The 20590-nt window shown below is 37.5% G+C and overlaps 5 protein-coding genes across 6 annotated transcripts in view; 4 read left to right on the top strand and 1 right to left on the bottom strand.

Moving 5' to 3' along the window:
* LOC131008955 (uncharacterized) overlaps positions 1-20590 on the top strand; it is a 984029-nt gene that overhangs the window by 360598 nt on the left and 602841 nt on the right. The gene's annotated exons all lie outside the window — the stretch shown is intronic.
* On the top strand, positions 1172-3277 carry LOC131008985 (uncharacterized). The gene is made up of 2 exons (XM_057936145.1): positions 1172-1473; positions 2196-3277. Exons 1-2 carry the CDS (start codon positions 1351-1353, stop codon positions 3162-3164), a joined length of 1092 nt encoding a protein of 363 aa, XP_057792128.1. The 5' UTR covers positions 1172-1350; the 3' UTR covers positions 3165-3277.
* On the bottom strand, positions 3841-7347 carry LOC131008925 (probable cyclic nucleotide-gated ion channel 16). The gene is made up of 6 exons (XM_057936045.1): positions 6799-7347; positions 6509-6721; positions 6132-6424; positions 5937-6048; positions 5589-5825; positions 3841-4709 (listed from the first exon to the last, which is right to left on the bottom strand). Exons 1-6 carry the CDS (start codon positions 7216-7218, stop codon positions 4011-4013), a joined length of 1974 nt encoding a protein of 657 aa, XP_057792028.1. The 5' UTR covers positions 7219-7347; the 3' UTR covers positions 3841-4010.
* On the top strand, positions 9123-10949 carry LOC131009007 (RNA pseudouridine synthase 1). The gene is made up of 2 exons (XM_057936190.1): positions 9123-9524; positions 10098-10949. Exons 1-2 carry the CDS (start codon positions 9173-9175, stop codon positions 10763-10765), a joined length of 1020 nt encoding a protein of 339 aa, XP_057792173.1. The 5' UTR covers positions 9123-9172; the 3' UTR covers positions 10766-10949.
* Positions 16383-20351, top strand: LOC131008957 (calreticulin-like). Its single transcript, XM_057936105.1, has 13 exons — positions 16383-16680; positions 17977-18084; positions 18173-18365; positions 18446-18704; positions 18795-18851; positions 18962-19009; positions 19094-19180; positions 19262-19319; positions 19402-19469; positions 19552-19647; positions 19760-19840; positions 19932-20039; positions 20146-20351. Exons 1-13 carry the CDS (start codon positions 16566-16568, stop codon positions 20155-20157), a joined length of 1290 nt encoding a protein of 429 aa, XP_057792088.1. The 5' UTR covers positions 16383-16565; the 3' UTR covers positions 20158-20351.

Here is a 20590-nt window from a genome sequence, read left to right as displayed (position 1 = left end):
ATTGAATAATCCAAATTAAATAACACGACAATTTATCGCATGATTTGGCCTGATTAACATTCCTGAATATACTATTATCGTACAAATTCATCGCATTTGACTTCACCGGTTAAACTACACCTCTCAAGGTGGAAAATTCCTATTATCCTCTTTTTTATTCTTTTACGAGCTTAGGTAAAACTTGGGGTAATAACATTTTTTCAACGTAACTTTTATTAATTGCGATATCTATGCAGATACGCGAACACTAAAAAGTTATTAAATGACAAAAAAGATCCTCACGAATTGATATGACTTTTTATCTCTATTTAATTTCTAGTAGATTTTGGGGACTTAAGATAATATTTCAAAAATTAACCACAACAACAACAATAATAAAAAGAAGAGTAATTATTTCAACAGACATTCAATTCAAAGAATGAAAACGACTACTAAGACATTGTACGAGACCTTATTAAAGCGGATGAGATATTTTGTTCTACTACAATTTATTGCATTTCACCGTGTCCCACTTTTAATTTCATTTATTTATAATTATTTATTAATTAATCATAATGATCAATTACTAATTTAAATATTATAAAAAATAATTAAAAAATTCTAATTGGACGAGAGAACCCTAATTAGTTATCTTATAATAAGACTAAAATATACTACTAATAAATTAAAATCGAACAAAAAATAATTAAAAATTATAACAAATTGAAAATGTGACGTAATGAGACATAATAAGTTGTGAAACAGAGTACCCATCGATGATTACACCGAGAAGGTTTAGAAAAAAGAGTTATTATCCATTTATTTCACATTCCCTATATTATTATTATAAAAGTAAACTAGAATTTATAATTGTACAAGTGTACAAAATCAATGAAGAAACGTCCCATCTTATTAATTAAAATATCTTATACATCGTCACTAAGATCTAGAAGAAAAATCCATAAGAATTCGCTCATAAATCTAAAATTAAGAAAAAAGTAGTATAAACACCGAAATTTATGAGGCCAATCCCTATATTTCGAAGGGAAAAGAGTTCCTCTGCTCAAAGAATCCCCAAATAAAATTAAAAAAAATCCATTTGAAAAAAGAAAAAAAAAAAGGCCAATTCCATGTTTATTTTAAGTTGCCGCCAAAAAAGAAAAGAAAAGAAAAAGAAGAAAGAAGGTTATGGGATGGCGTCAGGATCTAATTAAAGTCAACCAGAGAGCCCCTTTCTCCTCTGCTTTCTTCTCTCTCTAAATTCCTGCTTGTTTCTCTCTCCTCCAAGTCCGGCTGCTTCGAGAGTCCTATATATATATAAACACCTGTATTGTATCTATATTATACAACATAAGCAAAGCGATTGAAAGCATGGGTGAGAGCGATGAGAGTGTTTTTTGGAATGGCAGAGAAGAAGACTATGCTGCTTTTTTCACATCTCACGATTTTCAAACCAATCAAACTCCACATCAAACCATATATGATCACAATCAGGTTCTGCTCTTCTCTCTCTCTCTTAAGAGTTCATGAAAATTTTATACAAAATTGATGATTTTAATTGTTGGGGTTTATGTAAGTTTTGTGTGATGAATGATTTGCATGGGGATGAGCTCCAACACAGTTTCTGTTGTTATGTATGCATTCTGGTTGTATCCAAGAAAGCATGCATGTCTGTGTTTGTGTGTTTTCTTTCTTCCTTTTAAGAAGAAAATTAATAACGATTTCTTTTCTCATTCTCCCTTGTGCTCGTTCGAACTTTCGATCTATTAGTTAAAGTTAAAATATTTTACTAACTCTTTAAAAAAAATAATAATGATTCTTCATTTCTTCCCCGTGGTGACTCAAATCTCCATTGTTAAAAACATCTTACCAACCAACCTGCGGTTCGTTGTTAGCATGCATGATGGTGTTGGGGTGGTTAAGTCTAACACGTGTACAAGTGTTTTACTCTCTTCGTCCACAAAAAATTGTGTGTTTATTATTATTTTCGTTCGTCCACAAAGATTGTGTGTTTTTCTTTTTTAAAACCTCATTTATACTTTAAACCTCATTCACACTCAATATTTACAAAATACTCACCATTTACTTTTTTTTAATTAAAATCTGTGTCATTCACTCCACCGCACACTCTTTGTGGACGGAGGGAGTATTATTTTATTTTTTTTGTTTATGATGATTGGTTGAATTAAATTTGAAAAGTGTATTTGCATTTGCAGGAAGGAGATGAGGAGAGTTCATCCCATTCCCATTCCCAACCCCAATCCCAGTCAACCCAAAGCCCTCTGGGGTTGACACTACGAAAAACACCATCATTCCTGAGTCTGCTGCAGAGGAGTCTCTCTCACGGCAGCCCGGGAAGAAAACCGGACGAATCGGGCTCCGCCGCCGAGAAATTGAAGGCCTCAAATTTCCCCGCCGTCTTCATCAAAATCGGATCATGGGAGAGGGCGACGCGGCACGAGGGAGACCTCACCGCGAAGCTCTACTACGCGAAGCGCAAACTGGTGTGGGAGGTGCTGGACGGCGCTCTCAAGAGCAAGATCGAGATGCAGTGGTCCGACATCTCCGCCATCAGGGCCGCCACGCCGGATAATCTCCCCGCCACCCTCGAGATCGAGCTGAAGCAGCCGCCGCTGTTCTACCGCGAGATAAATCCGCAGCCGAGGAAGCACACCCTCTGGCAGCAGGCCTCCGACTTCACCGGAGGCCAAGCCCCGATCTGGCGGCGGCACTACGTCACGTTCCCGCCGGGCGTCATCGACAAGCACTACGAGAAGCTGCTGCAGTGCGATCCGCGCCTCGCCGCCCTGAGCCAGAAGCCGTTCCCGTCGCAGAACTCGCCTTATTTCGACCCGGCCATGCTTGGGATCTCGCAGCTCTCTCTCGTTTTCAACAACTATCAATATCAGTATCCCTATCCGTATCCCTACCCTAACTCCGCACCACCGCCGACGCCTGCCTCTGCTCATCATCATCATTCCAACTATGAGGATGCGCATCACTACGTTAATGTTGATGCTGCAGATTTCAATCCCAATTTCAATGCGCAACAACACCAGCTGCTGCCTCAACACTACTACTCTTATAATAATGAACAACACTTCGGTAACGATAATAACTACTCGCTCCCTCCCTACTTCCTTCCCGGTAACCATCCCGCCGCCGACGACGACATGTTTTTGTGAATGTTTTTTGCTTCGCTTCTGGGATAAGATCTAACTGTATATCATCATCTACTTTTCCCAGATGCGCTTAATTGCCTTTCTATATTAATATATGTTCTTGATTTCATCTGGAAGTACAGATTATGTCATTTGTTTTAAATTGATTATGTGATCTTGCACGACAAAGTTAAAGACAAGTGCCCACAAATTAAGAAGCCATGAGAGGAAGAAAGCATGAACTGGAATAAATAAAAGGAAAATTAGATGAGGAATTAAGCAGTTTTGGGGGAGCCTGGTAGAGGCTCAACAAGTAATCATGTTTGCATTATGCAGAAGTACTTTTTCCTTTCACTTTATTCATTATTTTCAAACACGTGTGGGATTTAAATAGAAATTAAAGAAATAGAATTTTAAAGACCATGTTACGATGGATTCGAATTTAAGACCTTTGGCCTTAGACATTAACTACTGTAGCGCTTGGCCAACATATGCACACAATAATCAGAACTATTGATTTGTGACATTATGCTCCATTAGAGTTGCAAATTAAATAAAGAAAACATATTTGGTCGAGATGAGGAATTAAGCAGGGAGAGGCTCAACAAGTAATCATGTTTGCATTATGCAGATGTACTTTTTCCTTTCACTTTATTCATTATTTTCAAACACGTGTGGGATTTAAATAGAAATTAATGAAATAGAATTTTAAAGACCAAACAATGAACTCGAATTTAAGATCTTTGGCCTTAGACATTAACCACTGTAGCGCTTGGCCAACATATGCTCCATTAGAGTTGCAAATTAAAAGCAATTGCTAAAATCATGTATCACCTAAATACCAAATGAATAACTAAAAGATAAATTAAATTAAGGGTCATGAGGCTTAAAGAGCTTGGGTATTGGTGAAGTGGAGTCTCCAGCAAGAATTTTGAGCTTGCGAAGAGTGATCCCTTTCCTTGTATTCTTGGCAAATCTCTTAGCTAGGAGAGCAGCAGTGACTGAAGTGCTCCCGCGGCGAGAGGAGCCATCATCGTCGTCGTCGTCTAGATCGCGGAAATTGAGCATGGACTCATGCCTGGAGAGCTCATCAGCGAGCTTCCTCCGGCGGTGGCGGCGCCAGGCGGCCTGCAAGATGCAGGCCCCCCACGTGCGCCACTGGTGGGAGTAGTAGCGGAAGGAGTGCTGGAGGCGCTTGCTGTGGAGGCGCTTGAACTGGGAGGCGAAGAACTTGAGGTCGTCGGCGCGGAGGGCGAAGGCCTCCACCTCGGTGATGCAGCGGACGGTCCGCGTGGACGCCGGGAGGTTGAGGTGGGAGGTGGCCATGAGAGCCCAATTGAGCAGCTCCTCGCCGCAGAAATCGCCCACCTTTAGGGTTATGGAGTTGAAGAACCCCGAGCGCCCGCCGTCCGTCGTCGAGCTCTCCAGCTGCCCCCGGATTATGAAGAGCATCTCGTTCACCGGATCGCCCTCCCGTACGATGTACGTGCCTTTCGTGTTTAGGGATGACACCAGCCGCTGGCATATTGCATCAAGGAGCTGGTTGTCCATCTTTGAGAAGAAAGGCACCTATATCCATTACGTTCATCAAAATATGTCCTAATCATTTTTTAAAAATAATCTTATTAACTATTATCTCTAATATTCCTAAATATTTACACATATTGCTATTTATGGATCCACCGTCTTTTAATTTGTGAGGCTCTTTTCTTCACTAAATTTCTCCACTTTTTTTTTTTTTTAAGTTAGTTGAGCCACTTTTCGGGAGATGAGATTCAGTCTCTCATAATCTTGTGTGTATCACAATATAACATTATTATATCTATTTATTTAATAATATTTTTTATAAAAATAAAATTTATTATAATATTATGAATTATACTTAATATTTATTTTAAAAAATTATATTATATCATAACTTTGAGTTTATCAACCTATTACTAGCTAATAAATGTGAAATTAAATGATAAAAAATAATTATATAGCCTAACTGAATGAAATAATTCCAAGTTGATAATCACAAATTAAACTATAATATACACAATTAAAATTGAAGCAATATATAAGAGAAAAAAAAAGTGGGACATCAAATGTGGTAAACTGAATCTCAATCGCTTTTAGGACTTTTTTTTTCGTGAACGAATGAAATAAAATATATAAATTATATCTATTTAGTACTCCATTTTCTACCGTTATGCCGAGCATTAATGCATTTTGCACTGATATTCGACTGCTCGACTCGCAACGGTCGATTATGTCGAGTATAAGTTCATTTTTTTGATAATCCATGTTCAAACACTAATGTTCGATCACTCAATTTAGTAGATATTGAGTATGTCTAGCTGTATTTTTTACTAATGTTCGACTCGCAAAGATCAAGCATTAATGTATTTGTCACAAATAAAAATACACTGATGCTCGGTACAATTAATGAATGAATGAACTTACGCGACGAACGAGATCTAGGCAGAGATGCTTCTGGACCTCGCGGCGGATGTCGAGAGGCAATTCTTGGAGAATCTCTTCCTCCTTGACGCCTCTGGTGGAGAGCCAGTTGTACTGCACGAATCGCCTCACGCGTTCCTGCAGGTTCGGCGGCAGCTGCCGGTGTCGCATCCATTCCTCCGTGTCTCGTCGCTTCACTCTCCATTCTTCAAGTCTTGCTGTTGTAGATTGTAGATACGTCTATATATGATCATCCACAACCAACCAATACCATGTATATATGTATATGTGTGTATACTAGCTAATCCAATTCAATTCTTCATCAAATTAACTATGACCTTAATTGCGTACCTGCACGTTGCCTATGAGAAGCGAGAAGAAGAGTAGCCCCGTAATGCAAACCAGAATGCCAAAAATTGTCTCACTTACCTTCGCACTCGCCTCCATACTCTGCCCGTATGAGCTGAGCTACAAATTAAGTAATTAATTGAGAAATACAGTAATCAATGGATGTGTTAGTGGAATTAATCAATTAATTTAACAGACCTCAGACTTTTCAAGCCAAACCAGAGGCAATAAAAGTATTTCTCGAAGAAATTGACCGAGGCAATGTGATCGTGCAAAGCAATCTCGAACATTCCGAAATTGTAAACGCCAGTTCTGCCATCGCATCTCTGGAAGACGAGCGTGGAGTTATGCCAAGTTTCACGCCCCGGGAGAGTGGATACGCAATCGAAATAGCCAGTGTTGCAAACCGATCTCCCTTCCACTGCGCAGTAATCTCTCCAGCATGAGTAGATTCTCTCCACAGACATCAAATACCAAATTGCTCCCAGAGCCTGCACAAATTAATTAATTAATCAATTGATTTATTATGATGAATGAATGAATGAGTGAATGAAGAGATGAATGAATCAATTTACATGACTTGCTAACAAGTAAAGGATGAGATTGTAGGCTGCTCCGGTCCAAGCAGTTTTGGCGACGACGCCGGTGTTCTTGATGATCCGCCAATTGAGAGGGAAGATGATGATGAGGCGCGGGATGTATTGAAGGATGATTAGCAGACTGATGGTGTGATTCACATGGTTGTTGGTTCGAGATGTTGACATTGGCATCACGCCCCACACCACGCACTGCCATTTCATGCATATAGACCAATTAGAATTAATTAATTGATTAAATTTGGTTAAATTAATTAAATTGAATTCACCTGGGGGAGGGGGAGGGCGGCGGCGAGGTCGATGGCGAAGTTGCGCTTGAGATAGCGGGCGGCGATGAGGTTGGTGTCGGTGACGAGATCGCCTCGGCCGAAGACGGTGGAGTTGGGGGCGATGAAGGCGGTGCGGAACTTGATGAGGATGTGGATGGCGGAGAAGAGGTCGACGATGGTGCGGATGAGGACGAGGAAGCCGGCGAGGTGGTATTCGATGCTGAGGCAGTTGTGCTGGGGCTCCACACGGATCAGGTAGAAGAAGAGGGGATCGATGTACAGAGCGATCATGCAGATCGCGAAGAAGATGCGGTTCCATCGGTTCACTATCTCGCCGCCCGGATCCAGGACCTGCCGCCACCATTCCTGCTCGTGCTCGTGGAGGAGGGACCCGCCCGCCACCAACCGGAGATTGTTCATCCTTCTTGATGCTCTTCCCTGCTACAAAATTATGCATTCATTTCTCACAATTTTACATTCTCATTTATGAATTCTCTAAATTTTACAAATGTTCCCTCGAAATTAAACTAGTCATCATTTTCAAATTATAACGTGTGTTCACTGGTAATAGTAAATTTTTGTTTTATAATAACAATTATTAAATTAATAATGTGGAACATATGATCTTATTCGAGATAATTTTAAAATCTGTGGAAATCCAGAACGAATACACCCCCTAAATTGTTATGCAACCACTCATTTCATACTCGATTTTACATATCAGTCTTAATTATTTTTTAATAAATAGAATAAATTAGAAAAATTAATAACTTTTAAATATTCATACTCGAATGAAACACTTAAAAGTGAGATAGATGATCTCAAATATATTTAAATATTTAACTTTATCATTTAAGATAGGGTTAAATGCATGTAATATCATGAACTTAAGCAGAAATCCAAATTTAGCACGACCTTTAAAAGTTCCAATTAATATGGCTACCTTTGCTCCGTGTTCAATTTTAGCACCCCTTTTTGACGTGGCTTGCCGGCACACGCTTCAATCCTACGTGGCTTGCCGGCATAAGCTTCCGGCCGGCGAGCAAAACGCTGCGTTTTGCTCGCCAAGCTTTTTCTCTCTCCCGCCGCCCCTCATCTTCTCCGGTTAGCTTCCTTCGCAAAATCGGCGTTCACCCGTTTCAGTTCCTAATCTCCACAGCCCACCAAAAACCTTGTTTATCTTCCACAAAAAGTCCCCACCTCCGATCAAAAATTTCTAGAAATCAGTCCACCATCTCTTTCAATTTTCCAGTTTCCGGTGGGAGTGGCTGGCAATTTTCGGCAACCCCAAAAAGACAAAAACCCCAATCTCCACCAGGCGGCGGCGGTGGCCAGCGTGTCTGTCGCTCGCCGAACGAAAGCAGAGGACGGAGATCAGCGGTGCGGCGATCTCTGGCCAACGAAGGCGCGGCGGCGTGCGGTCACCCGCGCTTTCAGGCGGAGAAGCTAGGGCTTGATCCCTTTTTCCCGCTCCCCCTTAATTGTGTGCTTCCGTTGAGAGTCGAGATGAGAGAAGGTGGACGACGGAGCGGCGGCCGTTCACCGGGCCTTTAGCGGCAGCGACGGCGACCTCACCTGGTCTGGATCGAAAAAAATGGGGCTCGCGCCCTTTTAGCCCTGATTGTGTGTCTGAGAAAGGGGAGCGAAGAAGGAAAGAGAAAGGAAAATGAAGGCGACGCCGGGTGGATGAGCGTCGGCCTCGCTGTGCGTCGTCCCAAGCGCCGGCTGACGAAGCTAAACCGCCGCGTCTCTTCTTCTCCGATCATGCTCGTCTCTCTCTCTCTCTATTCAATGCTAAAATTGAACAAGGAGTAAAGTTAAATATTTAAATTGAATACGAAGTAAGTTACACATTAAAATTGGAGGTTCGTAAGTTACAGATTATGACGTGTCACTTGGAATACACGTCATTGCCACGTGGTTCACGTCATTGCCACGTGATTATGCCGGAAAATAAATCGGTGCTAAAATTGAACACGGAGCAAAGGTAGCCATATTAATTGGAACTTTTAAAAGTCATGCTAAATTTGGATTTCTGCTTAAGTTCATGATATTACATGCATTTAACCCTTTAAGATAAGTTGTGATATACTTCATCCGTCTATCAAAAGTTATATTTTCTTCGTTTATAAAAAATAATCACTTTTTATTATTTTGGAACTTTCATATAAATTAGTCTATTTTTAATTTTATAAACTTTCTATTACATCGTAAATTTCTTTTTCTACTCATAATATAAATTAATTAACATTGTTAGCATTATTTTTTAAATGTTAATATTTGGATGAGATTATAAAAGATTCATATTCTTTTTTTTAAGAGAAAAATATTCATATTCTAAAAAGCACCATTTTACTCAATTCACTCCAATGCAATGACAAGAATGCCCTTCAGTCACTCCAATGCCCTCCTCCGAATTACCAGACCTGTCCGGTTCTCGTCAATGGCGGCGGAAGCCTTCACGAATTCTTCTCAAGTTCAACCGGAAAACGCCCCTCAAACAGTGGCCAATTACCCTATCCCACTCTCCCCTCCGCCACCGCTTCTATCCAAGAACGTTGAGCTGAACAGGGCTTTAACGGCATCGTCCAAATCTTCCCTCTTTTCTCTCTCTAGAAATGACGTACTATTCGAAGATGAGTGGCTCATTGCTGTCAATAAGCCTCAAGGGATTTACTGCGAATCCATTTTGTCTTCAGTTCGGAGTCTTCTGAGCCCTGATCAAGGTTCGCTAATTCCAGATACTGGTTTTCGGTTTAATTTAATAGTACATTATATCTTCTTTTAAACTGAATTATGAAAGGGTTAGAAATTATTTCCTTCTGTTTATATGTTATTCTGTATGAGCTGCAAAAACTTTTGTGCATACGGTGCATTCACCCAATTAAAATCCAATTGGCGTTCGTCATATCCAATTAGGGTTTACTAGTCCCCAATTAAGGTTTATTAATCACCAGTTATGACTGAATTAGAACTTGATGCTTATGAGTCAGTTGGATGGCTGTTAATTAATTTGCTCCAAAACTAATTTGTTAGTATTTGTTGAACTAAGTTAATGATGTTCATTAGCCTGCTGAATCGAAAGAGAAGACATCTCTGGAAACCTTGTTTGGTTTGAACTTTTATTACTCGGTCGTTGGAGAATGCATTTCTATTCATTTAGAGATTTTTCTTCGCAAAGTGGATTCCATTTTTGTTTCTTAGATCTAAAACAGTGGGGAAATGTTGTTATGAAGGCTTTTCTTCTGTAATTGGAAGGGGCTCAGTCTGGACTTAAATTGTGTGCATCTTTTTTTCAGAGGAGCAAGTGAAGTTGCAAGAACTCCATCTATCTAATAGGCTAGATCGTGATACGAGTGGTGTTACGGTCATAACAAAGTCTCATAAAGTGGCAGCCAAGCTTGTTAAAGCATTTACAGATCACATGGTCAAGAAGACTTACCTTGCGCTTTGTGTTGGTTCAGTTCCGAAATGGGATAAGATCATCGTAAAATCTGGTCATGGTCGATCAAAGCATGGAGCCTGGCGTGTCTATGCTGTTTCTGATATTGGTCGGACACTTCCTGGTGGATCATCCATTCGAGACATGGAAACACTTGTTGAAGTTTTATCAATAAATGGGAAAGGTTGCTCGCAAGAGCCCCTTGGATTGGAGAAACATGTAGAAAATACCATTGTAGTTAAGGAAAAATCAGAAATTACACCTACTGAGAAATCAGAGGTTCTAGTGAGAGCATACCCTAGAAGTGGAAGAACACACCAGATTCGTCTGCATTGCCAGTTTCTTGGAATTCCAATTAGAGGGGATGTGAAATATGATGGTGTCTATGAATGGAAAGAGAGAATATATGAAGGACATGAACTTCATGCAGAAAGCTTGTCTTTTGAACATCCTGTTACAGGTTATTCAGTTTTGATTCAGGCACCTTTGCCCTTGTGGGCTAGCGAAGCACTATCATATTTGTAGTGGCATTAAGATCGGCCAAAAAGAAATCAAGTTCTCGTTTTCATCTTAGTATAAGTCCTTGCATTTACCTGCCCTTGTCTCTGGGTTGAGGGCTATTAGAAGAAATTGTTTAGCTGAATTTTGTTTCTTCCCGTCTTTCTTCTATGCAATTTTTATCTCTAATTCATGGAATGTTTTATCCTCACCAGCACCTGGCTTATTTAACTTTAAGAATAATATCTGGAATCTGTGCAATCTTTGTTGCCTGATGATGTATCTTTGTTGAGCATGCATGCCAGACTAGGGATGCTGCAATTGACGGGTTTTTTACCTATTTGTTGCTTTTAGTGTTACTTTGTTTCTAGTGTTACTGTTATTCTGCTTCCCACTCTTAAATGGCACTGTGTTTGATTTAGATTACCTACATAAGTACTGACCTTTTTTCGTTTCAGATTAAAAATTACTCAGAGATGGAATATGATGAATTTTCATCATCTCCATTCTACTGTTTATCTAAATGAATGATATAGCAATCTCCATTTTACGTCGCACCAAGGTGAGGTCTTACTCATGCACCATGAAGTTTCCATCCTACCTTAGCTCTCTTGTCCAACCGATTTGGACCACTCATGATCGACACTGAAACAGATTGTTCTTGTGCTGTATGTACCAAGGGATGGCAGCATGGAAAATTATGGTCAGTGACAAGGGCTTGAAACTTATAATAACTTGATTGATGTTGTAGGTTTTGTGCACTGATCACACTATGACATAGAGGATGCTTCAAGAGCTCTCCTCTCTATCCATCTTGATCAAACCAGTTGGCTACCATAGCAGTTATGTTACCACCAAGGCCATCACTTGTGAGGCTGCTCCTGAGGGACAAACTGCCAACTCACTTAACGTCAGAGTCACCACCCTCGACAATTACTAATGGATTGAGATTGAGCAACACCGTCCAGGCACAGAACATCACATCAAGGTATGCTTGTTACTTGGCTTGTGGCATCACTAACTATACGAAACTTTACTGTGCTGCATCACAGGCTGTTGGGTTAATTTGAGTTTAGTAATGAACAATTATTAGGACTGTAATACAATAGGGTTATGCATGTCCTATTTGGAAGATACATGGAGCAAGGATAGTGAGAGAACATTATAAAAGCTTACATGAATCATAATTTGCTTGTTTTAATTTTGTGAAGGATCTGTTACTTTGAGACTGATGAAGATCTGTAACATTAGGCTCAAATACAGTCGAGTGTGTTAAGATATTTTATATATATCAGGGCGATACATCGTGATACATAAGTTACTGTACAAATACATGTCTCAGTTCAAGGAGGTTATGTGATTCTTAGTCAATCAGCTTTTGCCTTGGTTAAAGACATCAATGATTATTGCTTCCCTTAAATACATCTTTATTTAACCAAGTTGATAATCATCTTCATTTCTTGAACCTCACTTGTGACATATATTTTCTCTAGGCCACCATAAATGGTTGTAGTTATCACATGTTGTGAAGATTACTTCTCTCTCTCTCTCTCTGAAGTTTCTATTATATTTTAGTAACTTTGAGTTGGAAATGGAATGTGTGGACTGCTGAAAAAAGATGGAGCAAATATATATTTTTCTTACATTAGCATATTGAAGAAGTGTATTATACTGGTTGAGTATGTATGAAGTGAGAGAAGTGGATAATCATGAAGCTCCTCAGTTGCTTCAAATAAAAGGATCCAATCAAATTAAATAGTAGGGCAACCATCATTTTGTGCTATGGACCCATCAACATCAACCTTTCTTTACCAATTTTACTACATCGATCTTTGTCTCAAAATCTGAATGGAAATGCTTGTCACTGTTAAGTGTTGAGTGTTCCGTGGTTCGACGGCAAATATTTCCAAGATATAACGATTTGAGTGAATTCGAGGTATTGCACACTAACAGGCTAAGGACTTATAAATGACATTAGAGATTTCTCTTTTTCCAACGTGCGATATTTAATTCTCCATATTTTTAAACATCAATCTCTATGTATTAATTGCTCATTCATTACCATTTGAAAATGAACAACTAAATACATTAAATTTATGTGCTCGAGATGTAGATTCCAAATTTACAATTTGACCTGATATTACATAAATAAATTTCACTAAATAACTTATCTAATGTCGTCAAAATACAAATGTCATGTTGTCGTTTTGATGGTTGGAGACTTGGGAGTTTTTTGGTCCGTGTAGAAAAACTATGTCAGCCATGTCAGCTTTTATTTATCAGATAAAATTTGGGGAGGTTTAATAATACATAGATTGAAAATTTGTGATATTATTGCATAGATTTAATATATGTGTGTGTTTATTATGTATTCTGGCTCAAAGATTATAATTTTAGATGTAATTAACTCATGTAGATACGATATATTATTTGGAATAGACAAAAACCAAACACATTCTAATTGGCCCGCCTGCTATTTTGTTTCTTTTTCCCTGCTATTTTGTCTCATTTATCAGCATATCTCTTATACATTAATATTATAAATCCTTATAAAAATATTATTTCATCTATTTATTTACTTATTTTGGCAATCTTGCGATGCCGTGAGGTTTTATAGATTACTTTGGATGAAATGTGTTTATAATAAATAATATATGCGCTTTGTAAACTACTAACCACTAACAAATTAAATATATACATTGTGATTATATGTGTGCAATTAGAAGTAGATGTTATATATTCTAAAAAAGAAAAAAGAAAAAGAAAAGAAGTAGATGTTATATTAGGCGTTGCATTTCATATCATGTGACCGTGTCTATCTATAATTTTTCAATCTTTTTATTTTTTTCCAATCTATAGCTAATACATCAATTTCGTACATGATTATCATTCCTACAAATAATTAAATAAATCAAAAGATGCGTGTGTGGATTATGAGGGCGAATAAACTATGCATGTAATTAGCGATCGAGCCAATAACCACATAAGTTTCTAGAGTGATGAAATGGTTGGCAATTACTATATCTGTATTAGTTGGTGGAACTAAGTCGTTACTAACCTCAATTATGTTATCATCTTTATAGGATTATAGGATGTATAATCTCGAATTAGTCCAAAAACTTGGACAAATTTGCATTTTCTTCACGCTAAAGGTTTCTATGTAGTCAAATGGAGTATTTGCATGGTGAAAAATGAAAATAGAGGTTCATAAATATTGTCGAAAGCAAACTAAAAATTTCAGAACTATATGAAGTTTCATTTTTAATGATATATACTAAATTTGATCTAAAAAAATAAATATATAAATATTAAATACTTCTTCGGTCACACTAAACATGACTCACTTTTTTTCGGCACAGAGATTAAAGAGGTGTAAATTGGATAAGAGTCCACAACTTTTTAATAGTTAAATATTGCTCTCTCCGTCCCACTTCAATTGGCACACTTGTCTTTTTTGTTTGTCCCACTTCAATTGACACTTTCCAAAAATAGCATGTGGTCCCCACCTTCTCTACACACATTAAACAAATGGCTTCACCCATTTTACACACCCAACCCTTTCTTAATCTCTGTGCCCAAAGTAAAAGTGTCAATTGAAGTGGGACGGAGGGAGCACCTTTTATGAAAATAAGTCATCTTTAATGACACAATTCAAAATAGAAAGTGAGCCATAGTGAGACTAAGAGAGTAATAATATTTTCTCAAAATATATCATGCAATCGAAAATTGTAACATTTACATGATGCACAAGGTTCATCGGAGAACCAAAATATTATCAGAATTTATGTGCATTTAAACTCCAACCCTCCATATTAATTTCTGGGATGTTTGTTATTACATCAAAATAATACTATCAGATTTTATGTCTATTTAAATCGCAATGCTCCCAATTAATTACTGGGATATATGTTATTACATCATATGCTAACTCTAATGTTTGTCTAAAAAATAAAGACTAACTCTAATGTGTTTGTGTGTATGCATATATATTTACTTATTTCATTTTTTTTTTCTTCTTGCTCATCAACCAAAGAGTATCTATGTCTGTTTGCACATAAATGTTGTTCTGAGAAATTAAATATCAAAGAATTTCAATTGTGATAACGATCCCCTTAATTTGAATTTTGATAATTTCTCCATCTTCTAGTTTAGAATTTACATAAAAAAAAAGTGAATGATGTGAAAGTGGGTAAAATTTTGTAAAGAAAAACGGAATCACGAGAAACGCCATACTCAAATTGCTTATTTTAATTTTAAGTTAATTGCTTATAAATTATATTCAAATTTTGGTTTTTAATCAAATTTATTTATTTCGTCAAAACATGCATACATTTTTAATTATTTTGGAATTTGACATGAGCCGAAAAGTTCGTTGGCCAACAACTTGATTCCCTGAGATCTAATGAAAAACTCGAAAGGTACCATTTGAAAGCTCTTGATGTTATTTTTCTAATGATATTTAAATTGTTGGGTTTTAGTCATTGAAAATGATCAAAAAAAAAGGAAAGAATATAGAGTTTCGTGTCATCAACTTTCATGCTATTTTTTCAACCATTTTCGATGATCAAAATCTAATACTACTATAAGGGCTTTCAACCATTCAGTAAAGGATTATGTAGGATAATTTGTAACCAGGATATTTAGCGTAGATAATGACAAATTATTAATACTGAGTTGGTGTTTGCTATCATGGCTAAATACAGAATATCATGGTTTAAGTTAATCCTAGGGGGAGGTGGTATTATTAATCCTAAGAAATCTGGATTAATAATACTGGGTCGTGGGATTAAACCGGGTCATCTGTATTATTACTAAATAATACCAAACACTAGACTAATCTGTACTAAATTAGCTAATACAGTGTATTAGCCAATATCAAACACGCCCTAAATATAATTAGAAAAATAAAGTCAATTTTTTTAATAGTACATTCAAATTTTTCATCGGACTCTATATAATTAAGTGATTATAGAAACGATCACCTATCATCGTGAGCAAGCATAACGTGCTCACCACTGATGTGACAATTTTAATTAGAAAATTAAGAAGATTATCATATCTTACTCTAATTAAAATTATCTTACTATAATTAAAATTATCACATCAATGATGAACACGTTACTTTTTGGCACGATGAATAGATGATCATTTCTAATTATAGAATTATTAACGAACAAACTTTGAGTTCAAGACAATTTTTTTGTCAATGCATGAGGCTTAACTCAAGTAGCAAAGTTGAGCAACTAAAGACTTTCTTTCGTGAGAGTTTTTGGGTTCAGTCTCACTTTTGTGTGGATAGTGTTCCCATATTTGTGTGGGTAGTGATTTCATCTGCGTACGAATTGCTTATTTAATTATATATTAAATATATTTTATAATTCTAAAAAAAGATCATATATAATATTAGATACCTGCTATAATTCTGAAAAAACAAAGTCAATTTTCAAAAATCTGGATATCGAAATTACGAACAATTAGCTCTTTAATTTAAACGTTCCACAATAAACTGCAACTTCCTTTTCTATCCAAAAAGGCAAAAACAGTAGTCAGTAAACGCAATCGAAGGGCAAATACGTCATTGCACTAGACAAACCCTTTAACCCCTACAAGTGTTGGCCCACCTACGGCCACTCGAATTCGTGTAAGTTTCCAATCCAAACCGGCCACGTTGAAATCAGTGACAGCAAAGTCCGACGTGGCGTCATTCTATTGGCTTCTCCTTTCAAAAGTGTCCACGTCAGGCCTGCACCTGACTCGATATTGTGCACGAAAATCCCACCTACATAAACCCCTCCCCTCATTCAGTTGTTTTGTCACTATAGCAGCCATGGCCATAGTAAGGAGAAGATCGCTGATCGCAACGCCTCTCTCTCTAGCTATTACTCTCTCTCTCCTCCTCGCCGTCGCCTCTGCCGCCGTATTCTTCGAGGAGCGCTTCGATGGTATCGACTCCATCTCTCTCACTGTTTGACTCTATTTTTGCAATCATTTCGGTTCACTCAGCTAGCATTTTGGTTTTGAGATTTGAGTAATCGGTCTGTCACTTCTATGATTGTGCGAATCTGATTGTTTTTATCTAAGGATGTAGTGTAGGTTTAATCTGCATCCAATTGAGATCTATTTATCGTAGATCTGATGAAATTGTCATTTCTGTTAGTCTTAACAGTGTGTTGTAGTTTGATGCTCATATTCTTATGCTGATTTCACTTTTTAGGTTAATTCTGCATCTAATTGGGATTAGTGTACTGTGGATCTGATGTAATATTCGTATTTTTTTCCAGTTTCTTCTTGTGTGTTAGTAAATAACGATTCTCGACTTTAAATGCACTTCAATTCAAACGGAAATGTCGGTGAGAAGTTGCCACTGAACTATTGGCTGATTTTCTCGCCGTGACTTTCTTGTAGTGGGTAATTGTTTGTCATTGCAGTCTATATGTACCTTTTCATGACTAATGGAAGAATGTATTTTAGTGTATGAGCTTGGAAAGAATGATGTGATCCAGTGGCAGCTAATGCCGTGGCATTACATGGCTAAACGACAGATCAGATCACTTTGTCATGTATTGCTTAATGTATACGAACTTGCAATGGAATTGCCCGAACTTGTCTTCTATAGCTCTACGGTGTTGCTGGTCGAGAATTATTATGTTAAAAGGAACTTGTTGCTATTGGATGGTTTAAAATATGAAAGACTGATTGGTCCTCCCCTTCATGTTGGTTTATGTGATTGTGATAGGCACTGGTATTAATTGTCTTGTTTACTTGACTGGACCATTAACATTGAAGATTTTTCTAAATAGTACTTGTAAAAATGTCAATACAATAAAATTTGGCATGGTTGATGACAAATTAATTTTGTTGTTATTTGTAGTTTATTTATTTACTTTGAAAATTGACATTAGTTTCAAGGGAAATAATTTTGTAAACTTGTGCATCATAGATTGATTTTTGGTTGGGTTTGGCTAAACATACTCTGGTGTCTTTTGGTGTCATCTATGTCAATGAATTGTTTGTTGATGTGAGGGATTATATTTCTATCTCAGTGGTTTACTTGTCCCTGAAAGAAGACTTTCCTATACTGAAAGTGCCTCCTATCTTCTTAACATAAGATCATTCTCTCCAGAAAAGAAAACAAAAATTGATTGTTTATGTTTAGTGCTCTTCATGAACATTATAAGTTAGTTGCACCGCCTACATTGGTAGTCTGTTCTAATGTATTTGTCTGCTAAATGTTATAGATGGATGGGAGAGTCGGTGGGTCAAATCTGAGTGGAAGAAGGATGAGAACATGGCTGGCGAGTGGAATTACACTTCTGGAAAATGGAGTGGAGATGCCAATGACAAAGGTAATTACTCAGTTTGTGCCTGGCAATTTGTATGTATACTTAAGTATACGTATTGAAAATCTCACTTTTTTGTCCTTTTTTGCTGCAGGTATCCAGACCAGTGAAGACTATAGGTTTTATGCCATCTCTGCCGAATTCCCTGAATTTAGCAACAAGGATAAGACCTTAGTTTTTCAATTTTCTGTCAAGCATGAACAGAAACTTGATTGTGGTGGTGGATACATGAAATTGCTCAGTGGTGAGGTTGACCAGAAGAAATTTGGTGGTGACACTCCATACAGGTATAAACATCACCTAACCTTTCTTGATCTGGGTCTACTTAGTTTGTATATTGAATTGTATTTTGTTTGGTTGGTTGCAGCATCATGTTTGGGCCAGATATCTGTGGTTACACCACCAAAAAGGTTCATGCTATTCTCACATACAATGACAAAAACAACTTGATCAAGAAGGATGTTCCGTGCGAGACTGATCAACTCTCTCATGTATATACTTTCATTCTCCGACCTGATGCTACCTACAGCATCCTCATCGACAATGTGGAGAAGCAGACTGGGAGCTTGTACTCTGACTGGGATCTTTTACCACCAAAGCAGATCAAGGACCCTGAAGCCAAGAAGGTGGGTTTTGTTCTCGTATGTTAAACTTGTTTCCCATTTGTGTATCCTGGTATTCTTAATTTAACTTAACTTTGTTTCTACCAATGTCAGCCTGAAGATTGGGATGACAAGGAATTCATTCCTGATCCTGAAGACGTGAAGCCAGAGGTAAACAGACCTTTGACTTCTTACATTATTTTGTCTTTTACTAAAGAGGGAGCAGTGTAGAACTCCTGGTGTTGAATTAATGATAAGCTTGGAGTTGTCTTTGTTGACAGGGTTATGATGACATCCCCAAGGAGGTTGCCGACCCTGATGCCAAAAAGGTAACTTGATGACATTGATTTTGCTTCTACACACCATAAACTAATATTTGAAAATTATTTAATAAATTCTTTTTCCATTTGCAGCCTGAGGACTGGGATGATGAGGAGGATGGTGAGTGGACTGCACCTACCATTCCCAACCCTGAGTACAAGGGACCATGGAAGGCAAAGGTTTGTTGAAATTTGAGTTTGCCTTACTGGTATATGGCTTATGAAGTAGAGTAAATCTAAATAGCCCTTTTTCTGTAACAGAAAATTAAGAACCCCAACTACAAGGGCAAGTGGAAGGCACCAATGATTGATAACCCAGGTTTTTATTTACTTTAATTTCTGAGCATCTATTGCAATCCGTTATTTTGGTTTTTGCTAATTCGAATTTGGGATCATTGCAGAGTTCAAGGATGACCCTGAACTATATGTTTTCCCAAAGCTCAAGTATGTAGGCATCGAGTTGTGGCAGGTAAAGTTTTTTTTTTTTATTTTTTTTTCCTCGTGTTTTTTAGGTTTCCCCCTTTTCCTCAGCCATTAGAACTATTTTGCAGGTTAAATCTGGAACCTTGTTTGACAATGTTCTTGTAAGTGATGACCCTGAATATGCCAAGAAGGTCGCAGAAGAAACATGGGGAAAGCAAAAGGATGTATGTGGCATTTGTTTCGGAATTCTTTTCTTTCACCTTCTCTATAAACGATGAATTTTTTATCTCTTGTCTATTTATTATTGATTTGTCAATGGTGGTGATAATGATGCAGGCTGAGAAGGCTGCTTTTGATGAGGCAGAAAAGAAGAGAGAGGAGGAGGAATCAAAGAATGATCCAGCTGCTGATTCTGATGTAAGACTAGTTTTATTTCTGAGAAGTAAACTGTGTCGAATTGCCTCATTTCATATGTATACTAATGGGGGATACTTCATTGTTGTTGCAGGCTGAGGATGGAGGTGACGAGTCCGATGTTGAAGGTGAAGACGCTGAGGATGATTCCAAAGTGGACCCCATCGATGACCCTGTAGCTTCGGTTGACGATGATGCGCATGTAAGTTGTTAATTTTCATTGCTTATGCGTTTTGCTATACAATGTTTTTATTGGTAATTATCATGTCACAAAAATTCTTATTTTTGTGTTTGTGTTTATTTTGCAGGATGAGCTATAGATGTGAAGTGATGCAATGCTGAATATCTGTGACTGATATTGTGCCATCCGGATTGGGTGTAGTGCCCCAAATTTTTCTTATTAGTTGTAGCGCTTAATTTCTGTAGGAAAACAAAAATGACAGTTGGATGCTGCAAGAGAATGAAACGTATTTGTGGCTTGATTGCTTTAATTGAATCTCTTATTTGGATTGAAGAGAGTCAGATTTTTTGTTTATCAAGTAAGTCTAAAAATGACTATTATTTCTATTAATGTCAAGATTTGCAGTTATCTGATTGAAACTTTGCTTTTATTCTTTTTCTAAAAAAATAAAGGTTAATTTGCTGCAATTGTTTATTCGTTAAAATCTATGAAACAATTAGCTTCATCATGCGGTAATCTTGTTTATATTTCAAGTATAATTATTTGATCTACGATAAATGTGCTGTGGTGCA

Source organism: Salvia miltiorrhiza, chromosome 2 (assembly GCF_028751815.1).
Source record: "Salvia miltiorrhiza cultivar Shanhuang (shh) chromosome 2, IMPLAD_Smil_shh, whole genome shotgun sequence".
Classification (NCBI taxonomy): Eukaryota; Viridiplantae; Streptophyta; class Magnoliopsida; order Lamiales; family Lamiaceae; genus Salvia; species Salvia miltiorrhiza.
The sequence above is the reverse complement of the archived record's forward strand: the minus strand, read 5'-3'. Positions and strand labels throughout refer to the sequence as shown.